Source organism: Herpailurus yagouaroundi, unplaced genomic scaffold (genome assembly GCF_014898765.1).
Source record: "Herpailurus yagouaroundi ecotype Mexico unplaced genomic scaffold, PumYag 140, whole genome shotgun sequence".
NCBI classification, from domain to species: domain Eukaryota; kingdom Metazoa; phylum Chordata; class Mammalia; order Carnivora; family Felidae; genus Herpailurus; species Herpailurus yagouaroundi.
In genome coordinates this window covers 54,965,107-54,988,258 of record NW_024412395.1, presented here as the reverse complement: position 1 = coordinate 54,988,258, position 23,152 = coordinate 54,965,107, and the positions used below count along the sequence as shown (strand labels likewise).

The following is a 23,152-nucleotide window of genomic DNA, read 5'->3' as shown; positions in this document are numbered from 1 at the left end:
ACTTTTCAGAAACTTTACACTATTAGTCATCCTTTCTTTATTCCCCTCTTCATTGCCTTTAAATTATTTTATATTATTTTTTTCAAGTAGGCTTCACACCCAGCATGGAACCTGAACATGGGGCTTGAACTCAAGGGCCGTGAGATCAAGACCTAAGCTGAGATCAAGAGTCAGCCACTTAATGGATTGAGCCACCCAGGCACCCCTAAATTACTTTATTGAGATAAATTCACATATCATAAAGTTTACCCTTACTATTCAGGTGGCATTTAGTGTATTCACAAAGTTGTGTTTTGATCACCAGTAATCCCTTCTTTCTTGTATATACAACTTATCCCTCTCAAGCTAGATTGTTTTCTATATAAAGATGCCCTTTTTAATCTCAAGGGGGGGAAAATTTCTTCCTTAGTACCAAACTCCTTATCCTTCATTTACCATATTTTCACTACTCTCCTTTTTTTTTTTTTTAAAGTTTATTTATTTATTTTGTGAGGTACAGAGATAGCATGAGTAGGGGAGGGCCAGAGAGAGAGAATCCCAAGCAGGCTCGAGCCCAATATGGGCCTCGAACTCATGAAACCGTAAGATCATGACCTGAGCTGAAACCAAGAGTTGGTTGCTTTACCGACTGAGCCACCCAGGTGCCTCTCATGACTTTCCTTCTTAAAAACTTATTGAAAGAGTTTGTTTTTTCTACCTCATGATAACTCAGTCTAATCTATCTGGATTATCTGCTCATCAGACTCAAACAGCTTTCACCGGGGTCATTGGTGACTTTTGTAGTTTTAAATCTAGTAGACGTTTTCAGTCATTGTGATTTGTCAGTAGCAGTGGACACTATTGGGTACACTTGAACTACTCCATTGGATTCCATGACCGCATTCTGCTTTCCCTCCTTCTCTAGCAACTTGTTTCTTTTGCAGGCTCATCCTATCTTTGCTACTAAATATTGGCATTACTTAAAATTGAATCTAAGGCTCTCCTCTCTCAATTTTCTTCTTATGTGATATCATCCATATCCTTTGCTACAATTACTATTTAAGTACAGATGACTTCCAGATTTCTATCTATAGCCCTTATCTTCCTCTGAGCTGCAGACTAGTGTATTTAATTCCTGACTTAACATCTTATGGATATCTCAAAGATATCTCAGAGTTAGCACACCTGAAATTGAACTCAGGGGTACCCTCCCTCAAATCTGATTCTCCAGTGTTTTTGATTTCAGTGAAATGTACTACTGTTAGATTATGCAAACCAGAAACCTGGTCATCTCTGACACAGTCTCTTTACATCATTTCACATATCTAGTCCATCACTGAATTCTGGCAATATGTAATATGTAGATATAATGATATGCCTATGTTTTCTTGTATATGTACACATATACATATATACAGGCAGTGAAAGGATAAAACAAATGTGGCAAGAAAATACATTAATGAATTTGGATGTATAGACATTTCTCTATTATTCTTGTAGCTTTAAGTTTAAAATTATTTCAAAATGAAAAGAAAATGTCTTATGATTTTAATATATAGATACAGTTAAAATACATGACAATAATAACACAATCAGTGGGAAGAGGCAATAATAGAGTAAAAGAGTAGAGTAATACTCCAATTAAAAGGCAATTTGGTGGTTCCTCAAAGAGTTAAACTTAGTTAAACATAGAATTACCATATGACCGAGTAGCTAGGAAATATGTGTACGTGCATATTCATAGCCGTGCTATGCACAGTAGCCAGAATGTGGAAAACAGCCCAAATGTCCATTGGAGATGAGTGTTTAGGGGATGAGTGTTTAAACAAATTGTGGTATATACATACAGTAGAGTATTATTAAGCCTTCAAAAGTAAATGAGTATTGGGGCACCTGGCTGGCTCAGTTGGTGTGGCATGCAACTCTTTATCTCAAGGCTGTGAGTTTGAGCCCCATATTGAGTGTAGAGATTACTTAAAAATAAAAAAGATTAAAAACAAAAAAAATGAGTACCAGAGAGAGACAAGCCATGAAACAGACTCTTTTTTAAAAAATATATATTATTTTCTTAATGTTTGTTTATTTATTTATTTATTTATTTATTTTTAATTTTTTTTTTCAACGTTTATTTATTTTTGGGACAGAGAGAGACAGAGCATGAACGGGCGAGGGGCAGAGAGAGAGGGAGACACAGAATCGGAAACAGGCTCCAGGCTCTGAGCCATCAGCCCAGAGCCCGACGCGGGGCTCGAACTCACGGACCGCGAGATCATGACCTGGCTGAAGTCGGACGCTTAACCGACTGCGCCACCCAGGCGCCCCAATGTTTGTTTATTTTTGAGAGAGAGCACAAGCAGGGGAGGGGCAAAGAGAGAGGGAGACACAGAATCCAAAGTAGGCTCCAGGCCTCAAATTCACAAACTGCAAGATCATGACCTGAGCTGAAGTCAGACACTTAACAGACTGAGCCAGCCAAGTGCCCCAAGAAACAAACTGTTAACAATAGAGAACAAATATGGTTACCAGAGGGGAGGTGGGTGGGGAGAGTTGGGTGAAATAGGTGATGGGGATTAAGGAGTACATTTGTCACGATGAGCACTGGGTGGTGTATGGAATTGTTGGAACACTGTTTTGTGCACCTGAAACTAATACACCACTACGTTTTAACTATATTGGAATTTTAGGAAAAAAGGGAAAAAAACCCAAAAAGTAAATGATGACTGATGCTAGCTGTGGATCAACCTTGGAAACCTTACGCTAAATGAAAGAATCTAGACATAATGGTCACATATTGTATGATTCCATTTGTGCAAAATCTCCAGAATGAGTAAATTCATAGAGTCAGAGCTGCAGATTGGTGGTTACCAGGGGCTAAGAGACTGGGGAGACTGTGGAGAAGAAACTGTTTAGTGAATATGGGATTTTATTTTAGTATGATAGAAATGTTTTGGAAGTAGATAGAGGTGATAGTTCTGTAACATTGTGAATATACCAAGTTTTTAGTACAAAATTACTTTAAAATAATTAATTTTTTATTTATGTGAATTTCACCTCGACAAAATTTTTTTAAAAATTAAATAGGACAAAGAAATGTCAGATTGGATTTTAAAAGCGTACCTCTATGCTGCTTACAAGATATGCATCTTACCTAGAAATGCAAAGGTCCCAAAATAGTCAAGATGGTCTCAAAGAAAAACAGAGAGGATATGGTACACATGAATCTTATATCAAGACTATTCTGAATCTGCAGTGATTAAGAAAGTCAAGGACAGACAAATTGACCACGGAACAGTGGCTGTACAGCCACAAATACAATTTGATTTGTGGTGAAGATGGTACTGCAGAGTAACAAAAACGAATGCTTTTCTCAAGAAATGGTGTTGGGTCAGTTGTATATCCTCATGGGAGAGGAAATAAATCCTCAGCCACCTCACCCTATGCAAAAAAAAAAGAAAAGTTTACATAGCGTAAAAAGTGAAACTCATATGGAATAAAGCATCTATTATACAGCATAAAATATTTTCATGACCTTGTAATAGACAAATATTTTTTAAACAAGACACAAAAATCAGTAATCATAAAGAAAAGATTTTAAAATTGGACATTAAAATTAAAACTTCTGTTGGTGTGCTGTGTGGCTCAGTCGGTTAAGCATATGACTCTTGATTTTGACTCAGGTCATGATCTTGGAGTTGTGATATCGAGCCCTGTGTCAGGCTCTGTGCTGATTGTGGAGGCTGCTTAAGATTCTCTCTCCCCGCCTTTGACCCTCTCCCCAACACACGCACGTTCTTTCTAAATAAATAAATAAATAAATAAATAAATAAATAAATAAAATTAAGACTTCTGTTAAACAAGAGAAAGGAGAGATAAGCTATAGAGTGGAAGAAGATATTTGCAGCATCTAACAAAGATTTTGTCTATAGAATATGCAGAGAACTACAGATAAATAAGGAAAAGACAGCCCAATAGAAAAATGGACAAAAGATTTGAACACGTACTTCATGAAGGAAGAAATCCACCATTAATGATTAGGGAAATGCAAGTTCAGACTGCCCCATACATTAAGAACACTGACAGTACCAAGTATTGGAAAGAAAAACTGACTGGCAACATATGCTAAATTTGGGTGAATGTATGACCTATGACAGAACTCCTCCAGGCTTAGGTATATACTTAAGAGAAATGCATTCACAGATTTACCAAACTCCATGTACAAGAATGCTTATGGCAGCTTTGTTCATAATAGCTTTAAAGTATAAACAACACGTGTCCATCAACCGTGGAATGTATAAAGATACTGTGGAATATTCCTACAGGGGATTATTATATGACAAAGAAAAAACATACTACTGCTACATCTGACAACATGGATGAATCTCACTATGTTGAACAAAAGAAGCTGGATGCAAAATAATACCTATTATATGATTCCATTTCTATAAATTTCAATAACGGGCTACTTTGTTATACAGAGAAGCCAGGATTGTGATTGTCCCCGGAGAGGAGTGGAACATTGCGACTGCATTACTAATAATATTCTATATATTGATCAGAGTATTTGTTCATTCTGTGATACTTCATCAAGCTATACGCTTACATAGTTTATACTGTGTATATTTGATACTCAGTGTACACCTTCTCAAGTTTGACATTCAAACCAATGATTACCTTCTGCCTTGTATCAGTTGAATTTTCATTTTGGATCTTTATTTTCCTACTTCTATTTCCTACTTTCTGCATTGGTTTGGTTTCTACAAATTTTTCTTAGTTTGTCAACTCTCTTGACATTTCATCCATTTTTTTCTGACACTACTCTGTTCTGTCTTTATGGCCTCATGCTTCTGTTTCATAGAAACAGAATCTTTTTTGCATATATCTATATCTTTTTGAATTCTGCCAAGTATGCCAGATAATTCACTAAGAGGGTGTGTGTGTGTGTGCATGTGCATGATCATTTCCTTTTTCCTTTATAACATTCTTCATTCAGTAGCCTTTTTATTAAAATCAAATTTGTGGACTTCCTCCACTCCTGCCCCCATCCTTCCCTGAACATGATGAAATCCATTCAGACTTACAGGAATCGTACAGGATTGTTGCCTTCTTCTTTTTGGTAATGTTCAAATCCTCTTGAAATCTATACCTCATAAATGAATTGGGTGTTTGCCACTGACTTTATGGCCAAGAAGCCAAGAGCTTTGCTATGTTAAGTTCTCACTGTTTACTTCAGTGAATCACACAATGGAAAACCCACAACAGGCAACATACATTCTACCCAGATTATTGCTAGAATTAACCTATTTTGATTTTTGGATGATATCCTTCTTATACTACACCCACACCCACGCAGAACATTGCTGCCAGTTAGTTGTCTTACAGTTTGGTCCTTTGTTGATTCCTTTCTGGAATTTTAGTCCCTGAAGTATGTAGAAAGATGGTAGTCAAGGTTCAGTACTCCGGTCTCCATAAACAGCAATATTCATCTAATAGAGCAACAAATGTTTAATATTCTGATTCAGGCAGATCCTAAATGTCATGTTAGAATGTACAATGGAGGTCTGTCTGTTTCATTAGAGAAAACATAGATTGGTCTTTCCTCAATTTGGAATATTTAAAAGGAGGTACTCTCTGTGTTGGAGCAAGAACAAGGTATATTGGTGGACTCGTAGCCAGACTATTTTGAGCAGAAGTCCTGGTCCCCTTTCTTTTGGTGAGTGCATTGTTGACTGTGTTTTAAGTTAAAGCCACCTAACCAGCACAGATCAGCTCATCTGGGTGTCAGCATCAGGTACTGGGGTAGTGGATTTGGCTAGAGACAAGCATCTGACTTGGAAGCTATAATTATTACAGAATAAGAGTGAGTCACCTTGATAAACTGCCAGGTCTTATCTATTTAGTCATCAAATTTTAGGGTTACAGATGGTGAGCAGAGAATAGGAGAAGTCCTCCCTTCCCCCTCACACTGTAAATATATATTTTTTCCTATAAAGATGATGTGTTTTTGGTTAGAAAGAAATAAAACAGCATTGTAGTTTTACAGAAGAAGGGCACAAAGGGAAAGTCTCTCTGGAATCCAATCTTGTAGAAATTTCTGTTGCTAACAATTTGGTATGGCATCTGCCTAGTTTCATTATTTGGGTATATTTATATTCTATATAGTTTCAAAACCACAAGCGGAATCACATGATGCATTCTGCCATAAACGATAACACCAAATACCTTTTGAGTATTTACTATGTGCCTGGAGCTGTGGTAGTAACTTTGCGTGTATTTTCTCATTTAATCCTCGTGATCACCATATGTTGAATTGGAGTTACATAAATTTTACCAAAACAAAAATTAGAGATGTTAACTAACTGTCCCAAAGTTTCACAGGTAGAAAGTGGCAGAGCCAGAACTCAAGCCCAGATCTTTTTGATGACAAAATCCATACTCCTTATTTTTTTACTTTTTTAATGTTTATTTATTATTTTGAAAGGGAGTTAGAGTATGAGCGGAGGAGGGGCAGAGAGAGAGGGAAACACAGAATCTGAAGCAGGCTCCAGGCTCTGAGCTGTCAGCACAGAGCCTGACGTGGGGCTTGAACCCATGGGCCGTGAGATCGTGACCTGAGCTGAAGTCGGATGCTTAACCGACTAAGCCACCCAGGTGCCCCCACAAAATCCATATTCTTAACTTTATTTCATTGTTGTGAATCTGCTTTTATCACTTAGGAATTCATTTTGGACATTTTCCCATGCAAATGTACATGCAGATAGGTCTTGTCTTCATGGATAAAAACTGTTCTATTAATGTCCCATAATTTATTAGCAAACCTCCAGTTAATGGGTTTTTATGTTGTTCCTAATCTGTACCTCTCTTTTTGTGCTAGTATCACACTATTGTAATTACTGTAGCTTTATGGTTTACTACATAGTAAGGTAAGTAACATATTTTTCTCTCTAAATATTTTTTTACGCTCGAACAGTTCATTCTTTTAGAATAATGATATATTCAATCTGTAACATTCTCCAACATCCCTGTTATAATTTTATTTTTTTTATTATTTTTTTTTAAATTTTTTTTTTTTCAACGTTTATTTTATTTTTGGGACAGAGAGAGACAGAGCATGAACGGGGGAGGGGCAGAGAGAGAGGGAGACACAGAATCGGAAACAGGCTCCGGGCTCCGAGCCGTCAGCCCAGAGCCCGACGCGGGGCTCGAACTCCCGGACCGCGAGATCGTGACCTGGCTGAAGTCGGACGCTTAACCGACTGCGCCACCCAGGCGCCCCGATCCCTGTTATAATTTTAAATAGAATTATGTTAAACATTATAGTAGCTAGGAATTTTATCAGCATGTTGTTAATCAGTGTAGATGAATTTTGAGTGAGAGTCTGGCTGAAACAAGTTTTAAGTTAGTGTCTCTGGTCCTCAGGTCTGGAAGTCCATGGACCTAAAACATTTCCTTAATTGGCTGTTTTGGGGGCATTTGAGTATTGCCAGAGTCAGTCATAACCATGGTTTTGGATCCGTGGATCATGAATCCCTTGTAAAAGCATTTGAAAGATATGTGCTGTCATCCCTCAAAGGCACATAAACATAGGACTTTACATACAATTTCAGGGTGTTAGGGAAACGCTGAAATCTACTTATGGGTCACAGATTAATAATTCTTGCTGTGGAAACTGAAGAATACCAAAACAGAGAAATGTTGTATGTAGTCTTGGAAAGTCAATTATGTTATTGTGTGCAAAGAAAAATATTTTGGTGATACATGGATTGATAATCAGGTATTATACCCAAATAGTAGGAATACTAAATTTCCTTGATGACCTTGGACCGAGATGAAGACTTAGAATAACAACCTTGGGAATAACTAAGATAAATAAGGAGCAATTAGAAAGACAATAAGGAAGATAAATAGGCAGTGTGATTGGACAGCACGTGAATTTTCGAGTCACTTAGACCTGAATTTGAATCTTAGTTCTGCCACTTACTAGCTGTGGGAATATAGACAAGTCACACGTTCTCCCTGAGCCTACATACATTACAACTGCTGTTAACAAAAATTATAAAATAAATAAAAAAATAGAGCATTTCTTAAGTCAAATATGAGACTAGTAGAAAGAAGAGTCAAAGCAGATGAGTGAGGAATTCAAGGTGAGTTTGGATTTTCTTTGCAGTTAAAAGATCATTGTTTAGTAATAAACTAGTTCTTGTAGAATGTTAAGACTAGAAGCCTGAATTGAAATTTCACTAAGAAAGACACTATTGTTGGTAAAACTTAAGAAATTTGAAGAAAAGGACTAATGATGACTGGTATTTAATCTTTCAACAATCGTAATAACAATGGCAACAGATCACATTTACTGAAATTTTAACTCTGTGCTAAGGACTGAAACACCTTATATGCATTATCTCACTTGATCTTCACAACAACCCCCAGGAGTAGATACTGTCATCATCTATGATTTATTAATAAAATAATAGATCACAGAGCTGGTAAATGGTAGGTCTAGGGCTTATTTTCACATTTAAGCTTTAAGCTCTTACCTCTCCAATTAGTATACTCACATCACTACAATATAACCAAAAAGTTCAAATATCCAGGAATTTTTGCATAGCCTTCATTATGTATATAGGTTTTTGAAAGTGAGGACTTTGTTAAAGTTATCAAAACAAAAGTTATCCTCTCACATCTGAATTTCTACATAATGATGTTACTAAAGAAATTATGAAATCCTAACGTAACTTCTGATGCCTCAAGCATTAAGGTGTTTTTATGTTTTGATTGTATTCCAAATTGTTAAAAGTAGGTTAAATGTGTATTATTTTCTCAGTTAACCATAGTCAATTAACTAGAACCTTTTATTATTCTAATCATAATTATTAATATATGTGTTTATATAAAGCATAAAAATTTAGTTCATTAAGTATTATATACAAATAAGTCCAAATGTTTTCTTTAATCTGATTAGAGTTTTTTCAGATAAGGAACATAAAACACCTTTTAGTTTTTTGCTAAAATTAAAATTAATTTTTATGTAAGAAAACAGCACATTACACCTATACCGTATAATGGTCATTTGTGTAAAATAATCTTATCTGAGTGACCTTTTTTATTTGTCTTAAGTAAACTGGCACCTTTTAATAATCTAAGGTATCTTTTCTTGGCTGTTAAATCTTCTATGGGGATAATATAGAGAGTACTAGTACAAAATAAAATATTTTAAATTTTAAAATTCAACTTGTCAAACATTTGGTTATAATCTATAATATATTTTTTGAAAGATTTGAAAGTGGGGGTGCCTGGGTGGCTCAGTTGGTTAAGCATCTGACTCTTGATTTTGGCTCAGGTCATGATCTCATGGTCATGAGATCGAGCCCCATGTCAAAAAAAAAGTTTTGAATGTGGCTTTGATGAATATACTGTTTGAGAACTTTAATTATGAGTTAATTCTCTTTGACTAAAATTTGAGTGTTTCTAATTTGTAGTTTAATGTGTTGATGTGAGGGGGAAGATTAATGCCAAAAGATTTTTTGATAACATTTCTATGTCTGCAGTGATTATGTAATTTAAGATGAAAAAGAAATACTCAAATTCCTTCACTAGTGATGAGCATTTATTGAGGCCCTTTGGTTTTATAAAAGTGTTTACAGTTACAAAAGTATGTTATACTTTTTATATGATTAAAATTTAATTTCCTTCCTTATTTTTGGTCTGGCTTTCTTTTGTCTATTCTCTTTTCTTTCTTTAATTGAAAAAACTAATGGAACCAAATATAAGATGGTACCACTGTTTCCTCCTTTTGTATAATCTTGTTGCATGTCTCTACATAAGCTGTTCTGGCCACTCATCATAGTAACCAGCTGGGCCATTTCACCTGCTGGAGCCATTAAAGAGGACTCTCTCCCCCTAGATTAATCCCCTCCGACATTAGTTTTTTGCACTGACAACTGGAGCAGGCATTCAGAATTTGCAGGTGGCCAGTGTGACGCACATAATTGCCTACAATTTTAGGCAATGAATAAAAATGGTCTACATTACTTGTCAAAGGTTGTATATGCAGTGCCAAGTGAGATCTATGGGAAGCCTTTTAGGGTTTAAAGAACAGTTAATAGCAAGGCTGCACAGGGCTTTTTTAATCATAATGCATTTGTAATATAGCACTTTGATCTTCTCCTTGTAGGAAATGGTGTTACATTAGCCACTTTTAAACATTTATGAGTGAAATTCAGTTATAGAAGAGTAAAAGTGATTATTCTTAAGCAGAACATGTTAGATTTCATTAAAAGTTTTCAGCTTGCCCCTTCCTTGTTAAAATCTGTGGGAAGTCCTTTTCCTGGAGAGTTTCAAATCAGGATCTAAGGACATAGGGCTTTTTCCTTATTTTTCCTGTTGGTAACAGCAAGATTTGGAAGGAAGGTATACTAAATACTGAGGTAATTTATACAAGTGGATATTTATAGAAAAATAACTGATTTATGGTAAATACATCGATGAGAACCCAAGAACTCTATTACTAATAATTGTGTGTTACAATAAAATTTTGAGAAATGCATATTTAAAACATATCCATAAATTATCTTTAACAACAACAACAAAAAACCAGATGACTCTCAAATGCACTTCTTCTGGAAGAGCTAAGTTTGACCTTTCAGACCCAAGAGCCTTTTATTAACACCTGCCTGTAAGAAGAACCTTGCCACACGCAGCTTTTAGATTCAGAACCACAAAACTGATGAGGAAAGACTTGAAGGGTTCAGTTTGTGTCACTTGCTGTTTGCCGTTTCCATTTCACAGATGATTAATCTTTCTGTGAAGAAAGGCTAGAGAAACAAAGCACATTGGGCTCTTCCTGCAGTTACTCCTTCTGAATGCACACTAGCTTGCTAACTAAAAGGCCTTTAGATTTCCAGCAGAGAGAGATGTTCTGAAAGTGAATGCAGCTGGTTGGAGGTCACCAGTGCAGGGCTCTTGCCATTGTGTAATGGAGGCTTTGGCAGGTTGGGTGGGGGGGCGGTGTTGGAGCGGGGACAGGAGAAGTGGGCAGGAAGAAGGTGTTGGCAAAAAATTAATTCAGAATTAGAAGGGTTTTGGTCAGTTGATTTAATATTTTGGAGGGTAGATCATCAATAATAGGCTCAATTTCGTCTATTTTGTTTGTTTTCCTTTTTAAGGAAAAAATTATAATTCAGTCTCTTCCTAGTATTCCTCCCTCCCTCCATTTCCTAATAGCATGTTTATCTTGCAAGTGGCATCACTAGGTGATGTTGAAATGTTATTAACTCTTATAATCTTTGGTGTATGTGAATTGTCTTGAAATTTCTAAGACTGTTACTAATCGTGCTAGTATTCCACATTTTATATATTCAAATGTTAATGCCACAACAATGTTTCATTGGTATTTGGATTTTTAATGAGGTATTGAAAACAAATGATCTGTGTGATTTAGTTCCCCTGTCATATAAAATTGACTTTTTATTTTGAGGATTTGAAAACTTTTAATTTTACTATTTAGTAACTAAATGTTTAGTATCCGCCCTGTAATTACTTTCTTCTCAATCTTGTATAGGATATAATGTGCAAAGTCAAATCCTGGGTTATAGATCAAAAGAAACCTGTTCGCTTCTATCATGATTGGAATGACAAAGAGGTAAGTTGTAAACATCTTGCCACCTCTTACTGCCTTGGCTTTGATTTCTTAGAGAATGAATTAGAGTTGTCATTATTTTATATTTTATTGTTATTAATATCTAGTTAAACTTTATTTCTGTCAATGATTGCTTATTCCCAGGCTTGTTATTATTTTCTTTTTCCCTACTTCCGATATTGCATAACAGCCAGTGTTTTACAAATAAGAATTATGAAAATGAAAATGGCTACTTGTTTAGAAAGAGTTTACTTTCAAGTTTTTCAGTGACTTACTCAATATTTGCTCAACATTTTAAAAGGATTCTTTCTCTGTCTCCCACTTTAGATTGAAGTGTTGAATAAACACTTATTTCTGACTTCAAAACCAATGGTCTACTTGGTTAATCTTTCTGAAAAAGACTACATTAGAAAGAAAAACAAATGGTAAGTTTTTCCTCCTAGATATATTCAGACATCATATCTCTATCCGTACACACACACACACACACACACACACACACACACACACACACACGAACTTACTGCTATGTTAGATTTTAATATTTTTCTCCTTATTAAAAAGCTTAAAATGGATGAGAAAGCTTTGTTTGTATTTACATGCTGAGATGAATCTCCTAATTGATCTACACTGAGAGAACTTAAGAAAAAACAATTAAATTAGGCAATATTGAATCATGCGTATTTACTTATTAAGTTTAAATTTAATAGACATTATTGTTTGTTTCCTTTGCCAAATGAGAATTTACATAGAACAATAATATTTTTTAAACTAGGAATTTCTAACTGTTGATATTACATGTGGCTTTAAAATATCCACTTGAGATTGTAGCTGGGCGTAAATTTTAAAATCCTGATTAAATGCTTTAAGAAAATTTTTTAAATGAGAACAACTGTGTGCAGCGGGTGGGGGTCGGGGGGAAGAGAGGAAGATCAGGTATCTGTTTCAAACACTTAAAGTGTAGAAAGGTAAAAACTATGCATTCATGTGTTGATTGCCATTTTGGACGTGTAACCCAAATGTGCAGGGTTTCCTTCATTCACAAATAACTTGAAAACATCCTATATTCATGTAACATGGGGCATGTACACATTCGGCACTGCGCTCACTTTGACTCGCCTCACTGGACCCTCAGTGCTTTGTACTATTAAGTCATACAAACAAATCAAAACTATCCAGAGCAGAATATCTGCGTTTTCCTAAAATATATTGTCGGTTTTTCCCTGTACTTCATTAAGTACTTAGATGCACATGGTTTCAATTTTCCATTAAAAATTCTCATTTCCATATGATATCAAAGAGTGAGAAGCTTTAAACTGAAAAATAAACATTCATAGACTGGAAGCCAAAACAATAATTAATGTCAGATGGTTAACTCCAATAAATGATTAGAATAAATTCTGTGAAATTACTGCAACTAAAAATGCCCTGTTGATATTACTTTAAGACATTTTGTGTTCCAGAAAGGAAACTGAATTTGTCTTCTTTATTGGTAGTGTTCTAGAAAGCATAAACTTCACATGAAAATTTAGTTCTACCTGGTCACTGCCCTCCAGTAGATAATTAACTTTAAAATAACCAGTTCTGTCTTGTTCCAAATTCTTATAAATTTGATGATTAATGTGTTAAAAATTGTTACCTTTGGGAAGGAATTTTAAAATTTATTACTTGACCTCAGTTAATAAATCTTATTGTAGTGTGAATGGCAAGGTTTCTTGAGGCTTCATGAAACAATACAGACATCAAAGTTTACATGAAAAGGGATGAGTCAGTTTCCTTGCCCAAAGGGGCTTCTCACACCTGTATTTGGATGATTACAGGTAGAACTCCCTGGCTCTAATTGTATAGTAAATACCATTTCCCAGACCCTAATGGTAGACAGACTGCTTGGGAGACGCCAGTCTGTGATTTAGCTGTCGCCAGACACCCCATGTTTTTTGTGAGACCAGTTGTGATGATGATATGGTTATAGTCAATTGAAAGCAAACTCTTGTCTAAATAGCAAATTTTAATTTATAAAAATGTAGAGGTATGGGTGATCCTATTTATAAAACCAAATTTTAGATTTTATATATAACTAATGATCTGGTTTGGGGTTGTGTGTATGTTTGGTGGGGAGCGGGGGATCAGATCTTGTGGAAGTTAGTGTAATTGTAGCTGAAAGATCAAAGACTGGGTAACTGAGTGATGTTCCAGAAGAGAATTTACCACATAGCCATTTTCTGTACAGTTTCTGCCGCCTGCTGTTCCTATTTTCCCTCAAGCTAGCCATTGACTACCCCCTGTGCATCCCTGCTCGTAAAAAATGATTGAGGAAGTATTTGTCATGTATTTATGAGTGGGAAACATTGTGTGATAGGGAATGGCATCTACTGGAGCCAGAAAGATTGCCATTTTCCTTTCATTCAGCCACTCTGCTACAGCTTTAAATCCTCTGTTTATGCAACATAGCCTTTGTATTAAAGTACAGAATAAATTTTTATTATGAAGGATATGAACGCTGGGTTTTCATCATTTCTAACACTGCAAGCAGATGTAAATAGTTAAGATACATTTTAACCACTCAATCCTTTTAATTTGTGTTAGCATCCCGTTTTGGGGGGGAGTGTTTATATCTAAGCTCCATTTGCATCAGTTGCTCCTTTAGCAAAAGAAAAAGTTTTGTTTCTTACGGTTATTGTGTAATGTTACTGTAGCAAATGAAGACTGGTGCAGGAATAAATATTTTAATGGGTCTTTAGATCTAGAAAACTATTTTAAATGATCAGGAAAGAGGAGGAGGAAGGATTTGTGATTTGGGCCATAAGAGGAAGACTGAAACTATATTTTAGTGGGTCACCATTTCAGACATAATGAACGTTTTATTCACTTTAAATTTAAATGGTAACATTGTTGCTCAATCCTAGAAAAGAAGAAAGCACTTTGAAAGATAAGTCTATTGTGTTTTTGAGTAGGTATATTGACCTTTTGAAAGATGTAAAAACTGGAATGGCTCCAGGCATCTACTCACTGGTTTAAACAATGTTGAATTAGTCATTTTGTTGATTTATGATTAAGACCTAGCTCCTTGAAGAGAAGCTGACTTGGCAGCCGGGTTAGTTACAGTTGTGTTATGATCAGATAACAGTAATCAAGATGTTGTAAGGGGAATCCACAGAAACCTTTTTTATTATTACAAATTGCTGTTCTTTGAATGTAAAACTATGTAGAAGTTGTTGTTTTGGTGGGTGCCAGTGATTTTTGAACACTTGAGGATTTCATTTTTTAAACACGATCACTTGTAACTTACAACTAAGATTGTACTTTATGCAGTATTTTCATTTGAGATTGCCTACTGAGTTATGGTGTCAGGCAGGTACAGGACATCAGAACTGTCAAACCATTCCTTAATTAGGGGTTTGAATTTCAATCTTTGCACCTTTGCTGCTCTGTAAGTAGTATATGCCATCCAGTTGTGAAATCAGTAGAGCAAACTAAATTTAGGTATCTTGTATACCTACATAGCTTCCAATTGTGTTTTATTTTTGTGTTCTATTGTCTCTGTCTTTCTTAAAACTATTGGTAAAGGATCATTCCATTTTATTGCTTACTATACTACGTGTTCATATTCAACTGGAAAATATAGCAACAATTTAAGAAATTCAAATTTCTGGTATGCGTATGTGTGCATATAAACACATATTTACATATGCCTTGGTGGGCTTGTGGTCACTAAACATTACCCTTTGACTAATATTATATGAATCAATTAATCTGGGTGTTGAAATTGATTTGAGATAGGTAGACAAAATATATGCTGTCTTTTAGGCGATTGTGTCATCAAGGGCAGTGTGTCACTTTCACTAAATGAATTTTAAATAGAAAAAGGTTTTATTAATTCTTACTATTCTGTGACTCAGCCCCCTCATCCCCACTTTTCTGTTTTTGTTTGTTTTCCACATAATTTGTATACAACAACTAAAAATAGTTTGGTGATACTGTACATTGTGTACCTGATTAGGGGAGAATAAATCCAACATTTTCTTATTTTCTTGAACTTTGTGTGAGAATTACAGGTACTATATCAGCAACTATGCATGCAAAAGGAAGTATGTTCATTTTTTACATATAATTTTGTATGTCTGTATACCTATCTGTGTATACATGGATACATATGTACATAGACCTATAAATATAAAACTATTTCTGTAAAATTATTCTAAGAAGTCATCAGTTTCTAAGAAGATTATTTATTGAAGCTAGAAATTTATGCTACTGTGGAAAAATCACATTGTTACACATTTGATTTACTTGAAATAGATAAAATGGGTATAAGTATTCTGAAGTAAATTAGTCATTTTAGTTTAAGAGCTTCTCAGGTAGATTTGAAATTAGGTCTAATTCACATAAAGTTTTCAGGAACATACCCTATTGTATAAAGCAAGACTCACATGTATGAGTTTTTTAATTGTTCTCATCATCCACTACTCTGGCAAAGGAAAATTTTTAAATGTTCTCATCATCCATTAGTCTGGCAAAGGAAAAGCTCTGACATATCCATGCAACATTTTTGGGGGATTATAATTTCTATATTTTATCACTTGTGGTTCATATAGTTTTGGGGGGTTGTTATGTCTCCTTCATCTTGAAGTACCTAACACTGAAGCCTGTGAGGATACTTTACTTATTTTGAGTAACTACTCGAAATCACAACGTAATGCTAGTAGGTTTATTTTAACATGTGAGGGGGTTTTTGGCTGAATTAAATTTTATGAGCGATAATTTGTAATTGTTTTCATAAATCAAATACTTTTTTTAATGATGATTCCTTTATGAGGACTAGTGCTTAATTTGCTCCTTTGACAGAGATGAAGGAGTGATAGGGCAGGTCAAGGGTATCCTGGATGTCTAAACTAAGCAAAAATTTTTTTAATATGGGATTGATCAAATTGGTGAATTTCTCTACAAAATATTCTTAATTTTACTTGTTATAAATGAATCTAAAAAATTGTCTTAAAGAACCCTTCTTCATTTTAGTCTTTTAGCTACTAGACGATTCTCAACTATCTGCTTTTTTAATTTGTATTGTGGTAAAGCTTTGAAACAGTATCATATATTCTACAAATTGGGATTTCAAATAATTTCTGGTGAATGGATTTTGTGGAATTATTTCATAACTTCTTGATGCAGAATTTTGAGAGTTAAGAATATACTAAAAGCAAAAAAAATTTTAATTGCAAGAGGTAGAACTCTAGAAGAAGTGGGAGGAAAAGAATCTTTGCCCATTCAATAATCTTTTTACTTGGGATGATCTTTAGCATTTGTACATACAGGTACATGTAATAATACTTGCGAATTTCTTTCTGGTTTTCATTAAAACGATTTTGGTTGCTCTTTCAGCAATTTCATATTCTTATCAAGTGATCTAAAGCGCTTTATCATAACAAAACCAAATAACACCTCAAAGATGATTATAGAAGAAAGTACATCTTTTTTTAGGAGTATAATGCTGTTGACCCACCATACTGTGCATTTTAAGAATTTGTCCTGGCTCATTTGCATTTTTTGCCCAAGACTGTTTATAGACAAAATTTCTATTTGCAAAATGATTCACTGAATCTGAGAAAGTCATACTTTTGGGAGGGTCAATTTTTATTTTCATCAGCACCATCTGTTGACATACTGATTTATGAGTGATATAACTTGTCAAATATGTCAGGGCATTTATCTTTTTTTAAAGTAGTTAAAGAATTTCACTGCATATAGTAGGAAAACATTTCACAAAATTGTTCCTAGCTTCGAGAGACTAAAGCTCTTTTAAGAAAAAGTGTTCTCTTCCCAGAGAGGAGGTCTGTAGAGGGATGGGTGAATTAGGTGACAGGGACTAAAGAGTGTACTTCTCACAATGAGCACTATGTAATATATGGAATTGTTGAATCACTCTATTGTACAACTGAAACATAACACTGTACGTGAACTAGAAATAATTAATTTTTTTAAAAAAGGAACAAATAAAATGTTTTCCATACAAAATAAAAACAATTGTTCTCTAGGATTCTCTCATATGAAATTAAAATATATATTCCCCTTACATACACACACATACATAATCTCAGAAATGAAAGGCAAAGTTTGACTTATACAGTGTTTTTCAAATTACAAATGATTCATGTACACAAAAGAACTCCCCTGCCTCTCTATCCCCACTTACTTTGGTGAATAATTCAAGGACTATTAATATTAAAAAAAAATTTGGGCCCTGGCGCTTAAAGACCTCTAAATCAAATTTTGTTTCCAAAGCTGTGAGTTGTGATGAGCTACACTCATAAAATGGGAATTTTGACTAGTAGTAGTTGGTAGAGGTGGAGAAGTTTAAAGCCCAGAAATTTTAGGACTGTTGGGGGTAGGAGATAAAGAACAGGGCCTTGGGAAGGGTTTGGAATGGAACCTAAATGCTGTATATAGGATCTGCATCAGTTTTTCCTGGGAGAAGTCAATAGAGAAGGAAAGGAGAGGGTGCCCTTTTGGGCAGTTTCAGTGTTTTGTCTAATATCCTGCTTGTGTAGAATAGGAAAGGAGTATAATGTTCTCGGCCCTTCATTCCTGTACTCTCTCTTGTATTCCCCAGTCATAAGATCTACCTTTGGAGTTACTGTTGTAGTTCAGCTACTACATTATGAGTTAAATAGACTAGACCAAAGTCCTGAGTACCATTAATAACGTTGTGTCTGTAAAGAAGATAAATTCTAAGAAACTTGGAGCATATAGTCTATTTGTAAAGTAGGTAGTGTGTATTATGAGGTATTTTGGTATATTAAGAATACTGTAGGGACGCCTGGGTGGCTCAGTCAGTTAAGCATCTGACTCTTGGTTTTGGCTGAAGTCATGATCTCACAGTTCACTGAATCAAACCCCAAGTCGAGCTCCGTGCTAAGAGTGCGGAGTCTGCTTGGGATTCTCTCTGTTTCTCTGCCCGTGTGCGATTGCTCACACGCGCTCTCTCTCTCAAAATAAACTAAAAAAAAAAAAGAATACTGCTACTTTAGAATTTGAAATGTTAGTGTTGTGGTCCTTATTTGCTGCTAACTTGCTCTTTTGACCACAAGCAAATTACTTAGTCTTTCATGTATTGAAGATAATTCATCAGAATGTTCACATAAAATATGTTCTGTATAAACAATATTTCCCAAATTTAATTACCATAACTCAAATAGAATACAATCATAGAAAAAGGACTTGTGTAGTCTTCTAAATGTATCTTCTGAATATATTCCCTTGGCTTTTCTTTTCGTGATATGGATAAAGGAATAAAATGTATCATACATATGTTTATAGCTGTTAATTCCTTGCTTTGAGACAGTTGTCCTCCAAACAAAATGAACGGTGGAGAACCATCTCTGTTGTGCAATAGCGATAAAACTCCCATGATATCACCACCATCTTCCATGACTCCACTCCCATCTCCTCAGATTGGGCCCTGTGACTTTACCATTGGCAGATTAGAGGATTTTATTTCTTGGCTTCCATTAGATGAAATCATTGTTGAATTGTTACAATAGCATTTTTTAAGGGCTTATTCTTTTTTTTAAGTTTATTAACTTATTTTTGGGAGAGACAGAGACGGGGGGGGGGGTCAGCAGAGAGAAAGAGAGGAGAGAGAGAATCCCAAGCAGGTTCTGTGCTGCCAGTGCAGAGCCCAGTGGGGACTCGAACCCACAAAACCACGAGATAATGACATGAACTGAAACCAAGAGTCAGACGCTTAACCAACTGAGCCACCCATGCCCCAGTGTTTATTATTTAAAAAGCCTTTCAGAACAATTCCATTGTGATCTCCTGTATCTCATTTTCTCTATTTTTGAATATATGTATGTGTGCGTGTTGGAGGTGAGGCAGTGAAAGTTAAAGAATTAAGATCATCTCTAAGATTCCCTTCCAGTGATAGAATTTTGTGATTTTGATGCATTAGATTTAACAAATTCACAAAGAAAAGATGCCTATTCAAGTATCTAGAACCTTCTCAGCCCTCATGTATAGGTTTGTCATGGTAGGATTTTTCTAACTGTGGAACTATATACAGCATTTCTGAGGTTGCAAATACCCATTTTATGAGCAGCTTTCTGGCTGGGTTGGAGATAAGACCTGGTCTTCTACTCTGTCCCTCTTTCATATATATCTCTTCCCCTTGAAAATAAGTCTTTTCTGGGTCTCACCATGTTCCCATCTTTCCTCGTTGTGGGCAGCTATTACTTTGGCTAGAATTGAGGACAAAGTAGAAATAAGACCCCTTTGTAGAATTAGCGTATCTATATTTGAGGCTACTTGCATTACTCAGACTGTTGCGTCTTCTTGTTCTAATGTGACCTAGAAAACATTTCTCCATCAAAAACATTAGATTATGAAATACTCTCAGAAGCCTACTTAATTCATAACATAGTAGAAATAGTGCAGTGTCAATGAGACATGTTTTGGTATCTGTGACCATTTGTACCTCCAGTTTTTAAATTCTCCTTAAAAATATGTTCCAAAATAACTGACTTAGGAACTTTGAGTACACCCCTGTCTATAAAGCTCAGGGCTGTACATTGGTATCCATTCAGTCTTTTAAATGCTTTCATAAGAGAAATTAATTGGCGCACCTATGTGGCTCAGTTGGTTAAGCATCTGACTCTTGATTTCAGCCCAGGTCATGATCTCAGGGTTCATGGGATCGAGTCCTGTGCCGGGCTCTGCACTGATAGCACAGAACCTGCTTGGGATTCTCTCCCCCTCTCTCTGCCCCTCCCTCGCTCGTGTGTATTCTCTCTCTCAAAATAAATACATTTTAAAAAGGGAGAAATTAATTTCATAAAAACTGATCATTAATATAAATTTCAAATTTATGTTTCTTATGAAGACTGTGAACTCATTGAGGTGGTTACTATGTTTTCTTTTTCCTTTTATAAGCAGATAATCATTGAGCCCTTCTGTGTGTCATGTACCATTCTAGATGGTAAGCAGAAAAAGACTTTGCCCCCCCTAAGTCTTATAGTCTAATGGGGTGATAAACAACCAGTGAACAGATATTTAATGTCAGGAGGTGATTAAAACAATGAATAAAAATAAAGCAGGGTAAGAGGGTGCCACTTTAGTTAGGGTAATCAAGGAAGGCCTTTTTGAAGTAAGGGAGTGTGCCCTGAGAGAATCTGAGGAAAACTCAGTCCGGGGAGAGGGAATAGCAAAAGCAAAGGCATGCATGACAGAGCACTGAAAAAGTAAAATTTGAAAACAACTGCTTGAAAAGAACTTTGTAAATTCTTATTCAAATACATTGTAATTAGATTTTTTTAAACATATCCTAAATGTGTTGTAAAAGTGAATTCAGGGCTTTAAGAGTGGCCATCATTTATTTTCTAGTTTGTGATAGTTAATTTCTCAAAATCCAGAGAGATTTTAGGGTTTTAAACAGCATTTAAAGTCATGTTTGCGAATATATAGATTTACTTTGAATTTCATCTTTCCTTTTTCATGCTTATCTAGTAACTTGCTAATCCACGCTACTGTTCACAAAACACTTCTCTTGAAAGTCCCTCAATGTATGACCTCAAAGAAGCAGATTGAACTTTACTAAAAATAATAGTAACTTGGGGTGCCTGTCTGGCTCAGTTGGTAGAGCATGCAGCTCTTGATCTCAGGGTCATAAATTCAAGCCCCATGTTTGGGGGTAGAGATTACTCAAAAATGAAATCTTTTTTTTTTTTTAATTTTTTAAATTTATTTTTATTTATCTTTGAGATTGAGAGAGAGAGAGAGAGAGAGAGAGAGAGAGAGAAAGCACGCAAGCCAGGAAGGGGCAGAGAAAGGGACACACAGAATCCAAAGCAGGCTCCAGATTCTCGGATGTAGGACTCGAACTCGCAGCCCGTGAGATCATGACCTGAGCTGAAGTCTCTAACCGACTGAGCCACCCAGGCGCCCCTCAAAAATAAAATCTTAAAAAAAAAAAATAGCAACTTAACATTGGTCAAAACTTTACAGTGTTTTAATTTACATTAGTTCATTGGATCCACAGACAAATCCCAACCTGGCCCACACAACACTGTGCTATTTTGGCCTTGAATTGAATTTTCACTAAAATGAAACATTTCATCATAGGATTAAGAGATCTGCATTTTAGGTTAGGAATGGGTTAAGTTAGGAGCGCCTGCGTGACTCAGTCAGCTGGGCGTCTGACTCATGACCCAGGTCATGATCTCGTGATTTGTGAGTTCAAGCCTCACATCAGGCTCTGACAGAGCCTGCTTTGGATTCTGTGTCTCCCCTCTCTCTCTGCCCCTCCCCACTCATGCCCTGCATCTCTCTCCTTCAGATATAAATAAAATTAAAAACAAAACAAAACAAAAAAGGAATGGGTTAAGTTAGCTGAGAGATAAATGAGATTAGTGTTTCCATTAATAAAGATATTAAGGTACCTTTTCAGTACTTGTAGTATCTGTCATTAAGATCAAGGAGTAGTCGTCAGTATTCCTGGATGAATATCAACGTTTTCCTTAGAAATTCTTTTAAAAAGAACTGTATAATCTGTGGAAAACATCTTTGGGTTTAGTCCATTTGATACTTAAAAGAAAAATATCTGTCTATTGGTAATCATTTTTTGGCTTTTTCTTGTTTTAAATGGTGTTTCAAAAGATTTTTCCCAAAGAGCATATCTGGATGTCTGAAATGTGAAGGTCGCCAGTAGTTTTCATACATAATTTATATTTAAAATTGTTGCCTTTTAACTTGTGCCATTTTTCTTTTGTCTGGAGTTGATGTGTAAATGAAAAGGGAAGTGAAAGAATATCATGAATTAGAATAAAGACAAATTCCTATGCCTAAAATGTTGTATTAATTGTAGTCGTCATCAGGTCAGTACTTACTGAATACCTAACTATATGCCAGTTACATTTAAGACTTCCCAAAACCTTATGAAATAGGTACCATTGTTATTTTAAGGAAGGCAAAACAAGTATAGAGAGATTGAGGAACTTGGCCAAGGTTGCATAGCCAGTCAGTGATGCCGAGATTCAAACCTAAGCAGTTTATCTCCAGAACTCATGATCTTTACTATACTATGCCATGGTATCTCCGCTTTGGGCCATTGGTGGTGGGAAAGGTAGACCAGGCCTGAGCAATAGGTCATAAATGCTACATTTCCTATCACTGTAAATTTCATTTAGATAAGGTTTTGTTGGTCTTAAACAGTTAACACACTGAAATTTGAGACTAAAGATTCACTCACTATAACCTGATTAGGGAATGCCGACTGAAGGTAATGTAAAAATTGTTACCTAAACTGTATGTTTAGTTTCTTGAACTTTTCCTTGAAAACTATATTCCAAACATGTAGCAATTTAATAGCCATTTATAGGGACAGTAAAGTGGTTAATATATTTTTACATAGAAAATAACATACTATCAATCATTTTTTAAGATAAGTACTTTCTTCTACCATTTGGTTGTTTTGTTTGTGTGTTTTTAGCCATATAGTGATGTATTTCCTTGCATTTTCAAGGAGTAAGGAATTTTGAGACCTTGGAG

At 35.4% G+C, this 23,152-nt stretch overlaps 1 protein-coding gene across 1 annotated transcript in view; it reads left to right on the top strand.

The window, feature by feature from the left end:
* OLA1 (Obg like ATPase 1) overlaps nt 1-23,152 on the top strand; it is a 173,707-nt gene that overhangs the window by 117,107 nt on the left and 33,448 nt on the right. Inside the window, exons 6-7 of the mRNA XM_040475418.1 lie at nt 11,537-11,617; nt 11,942-12,039. Of these exons, the coding sequence (XP_040331352.1) occupies nt 11,537-11,617; nt 11,942-12,039 (179 nt within the window). The remainder of the gene's footprint in view (nt 1-11,536; nt 11,618-11,941; nt 12,040-23,152) is intronic.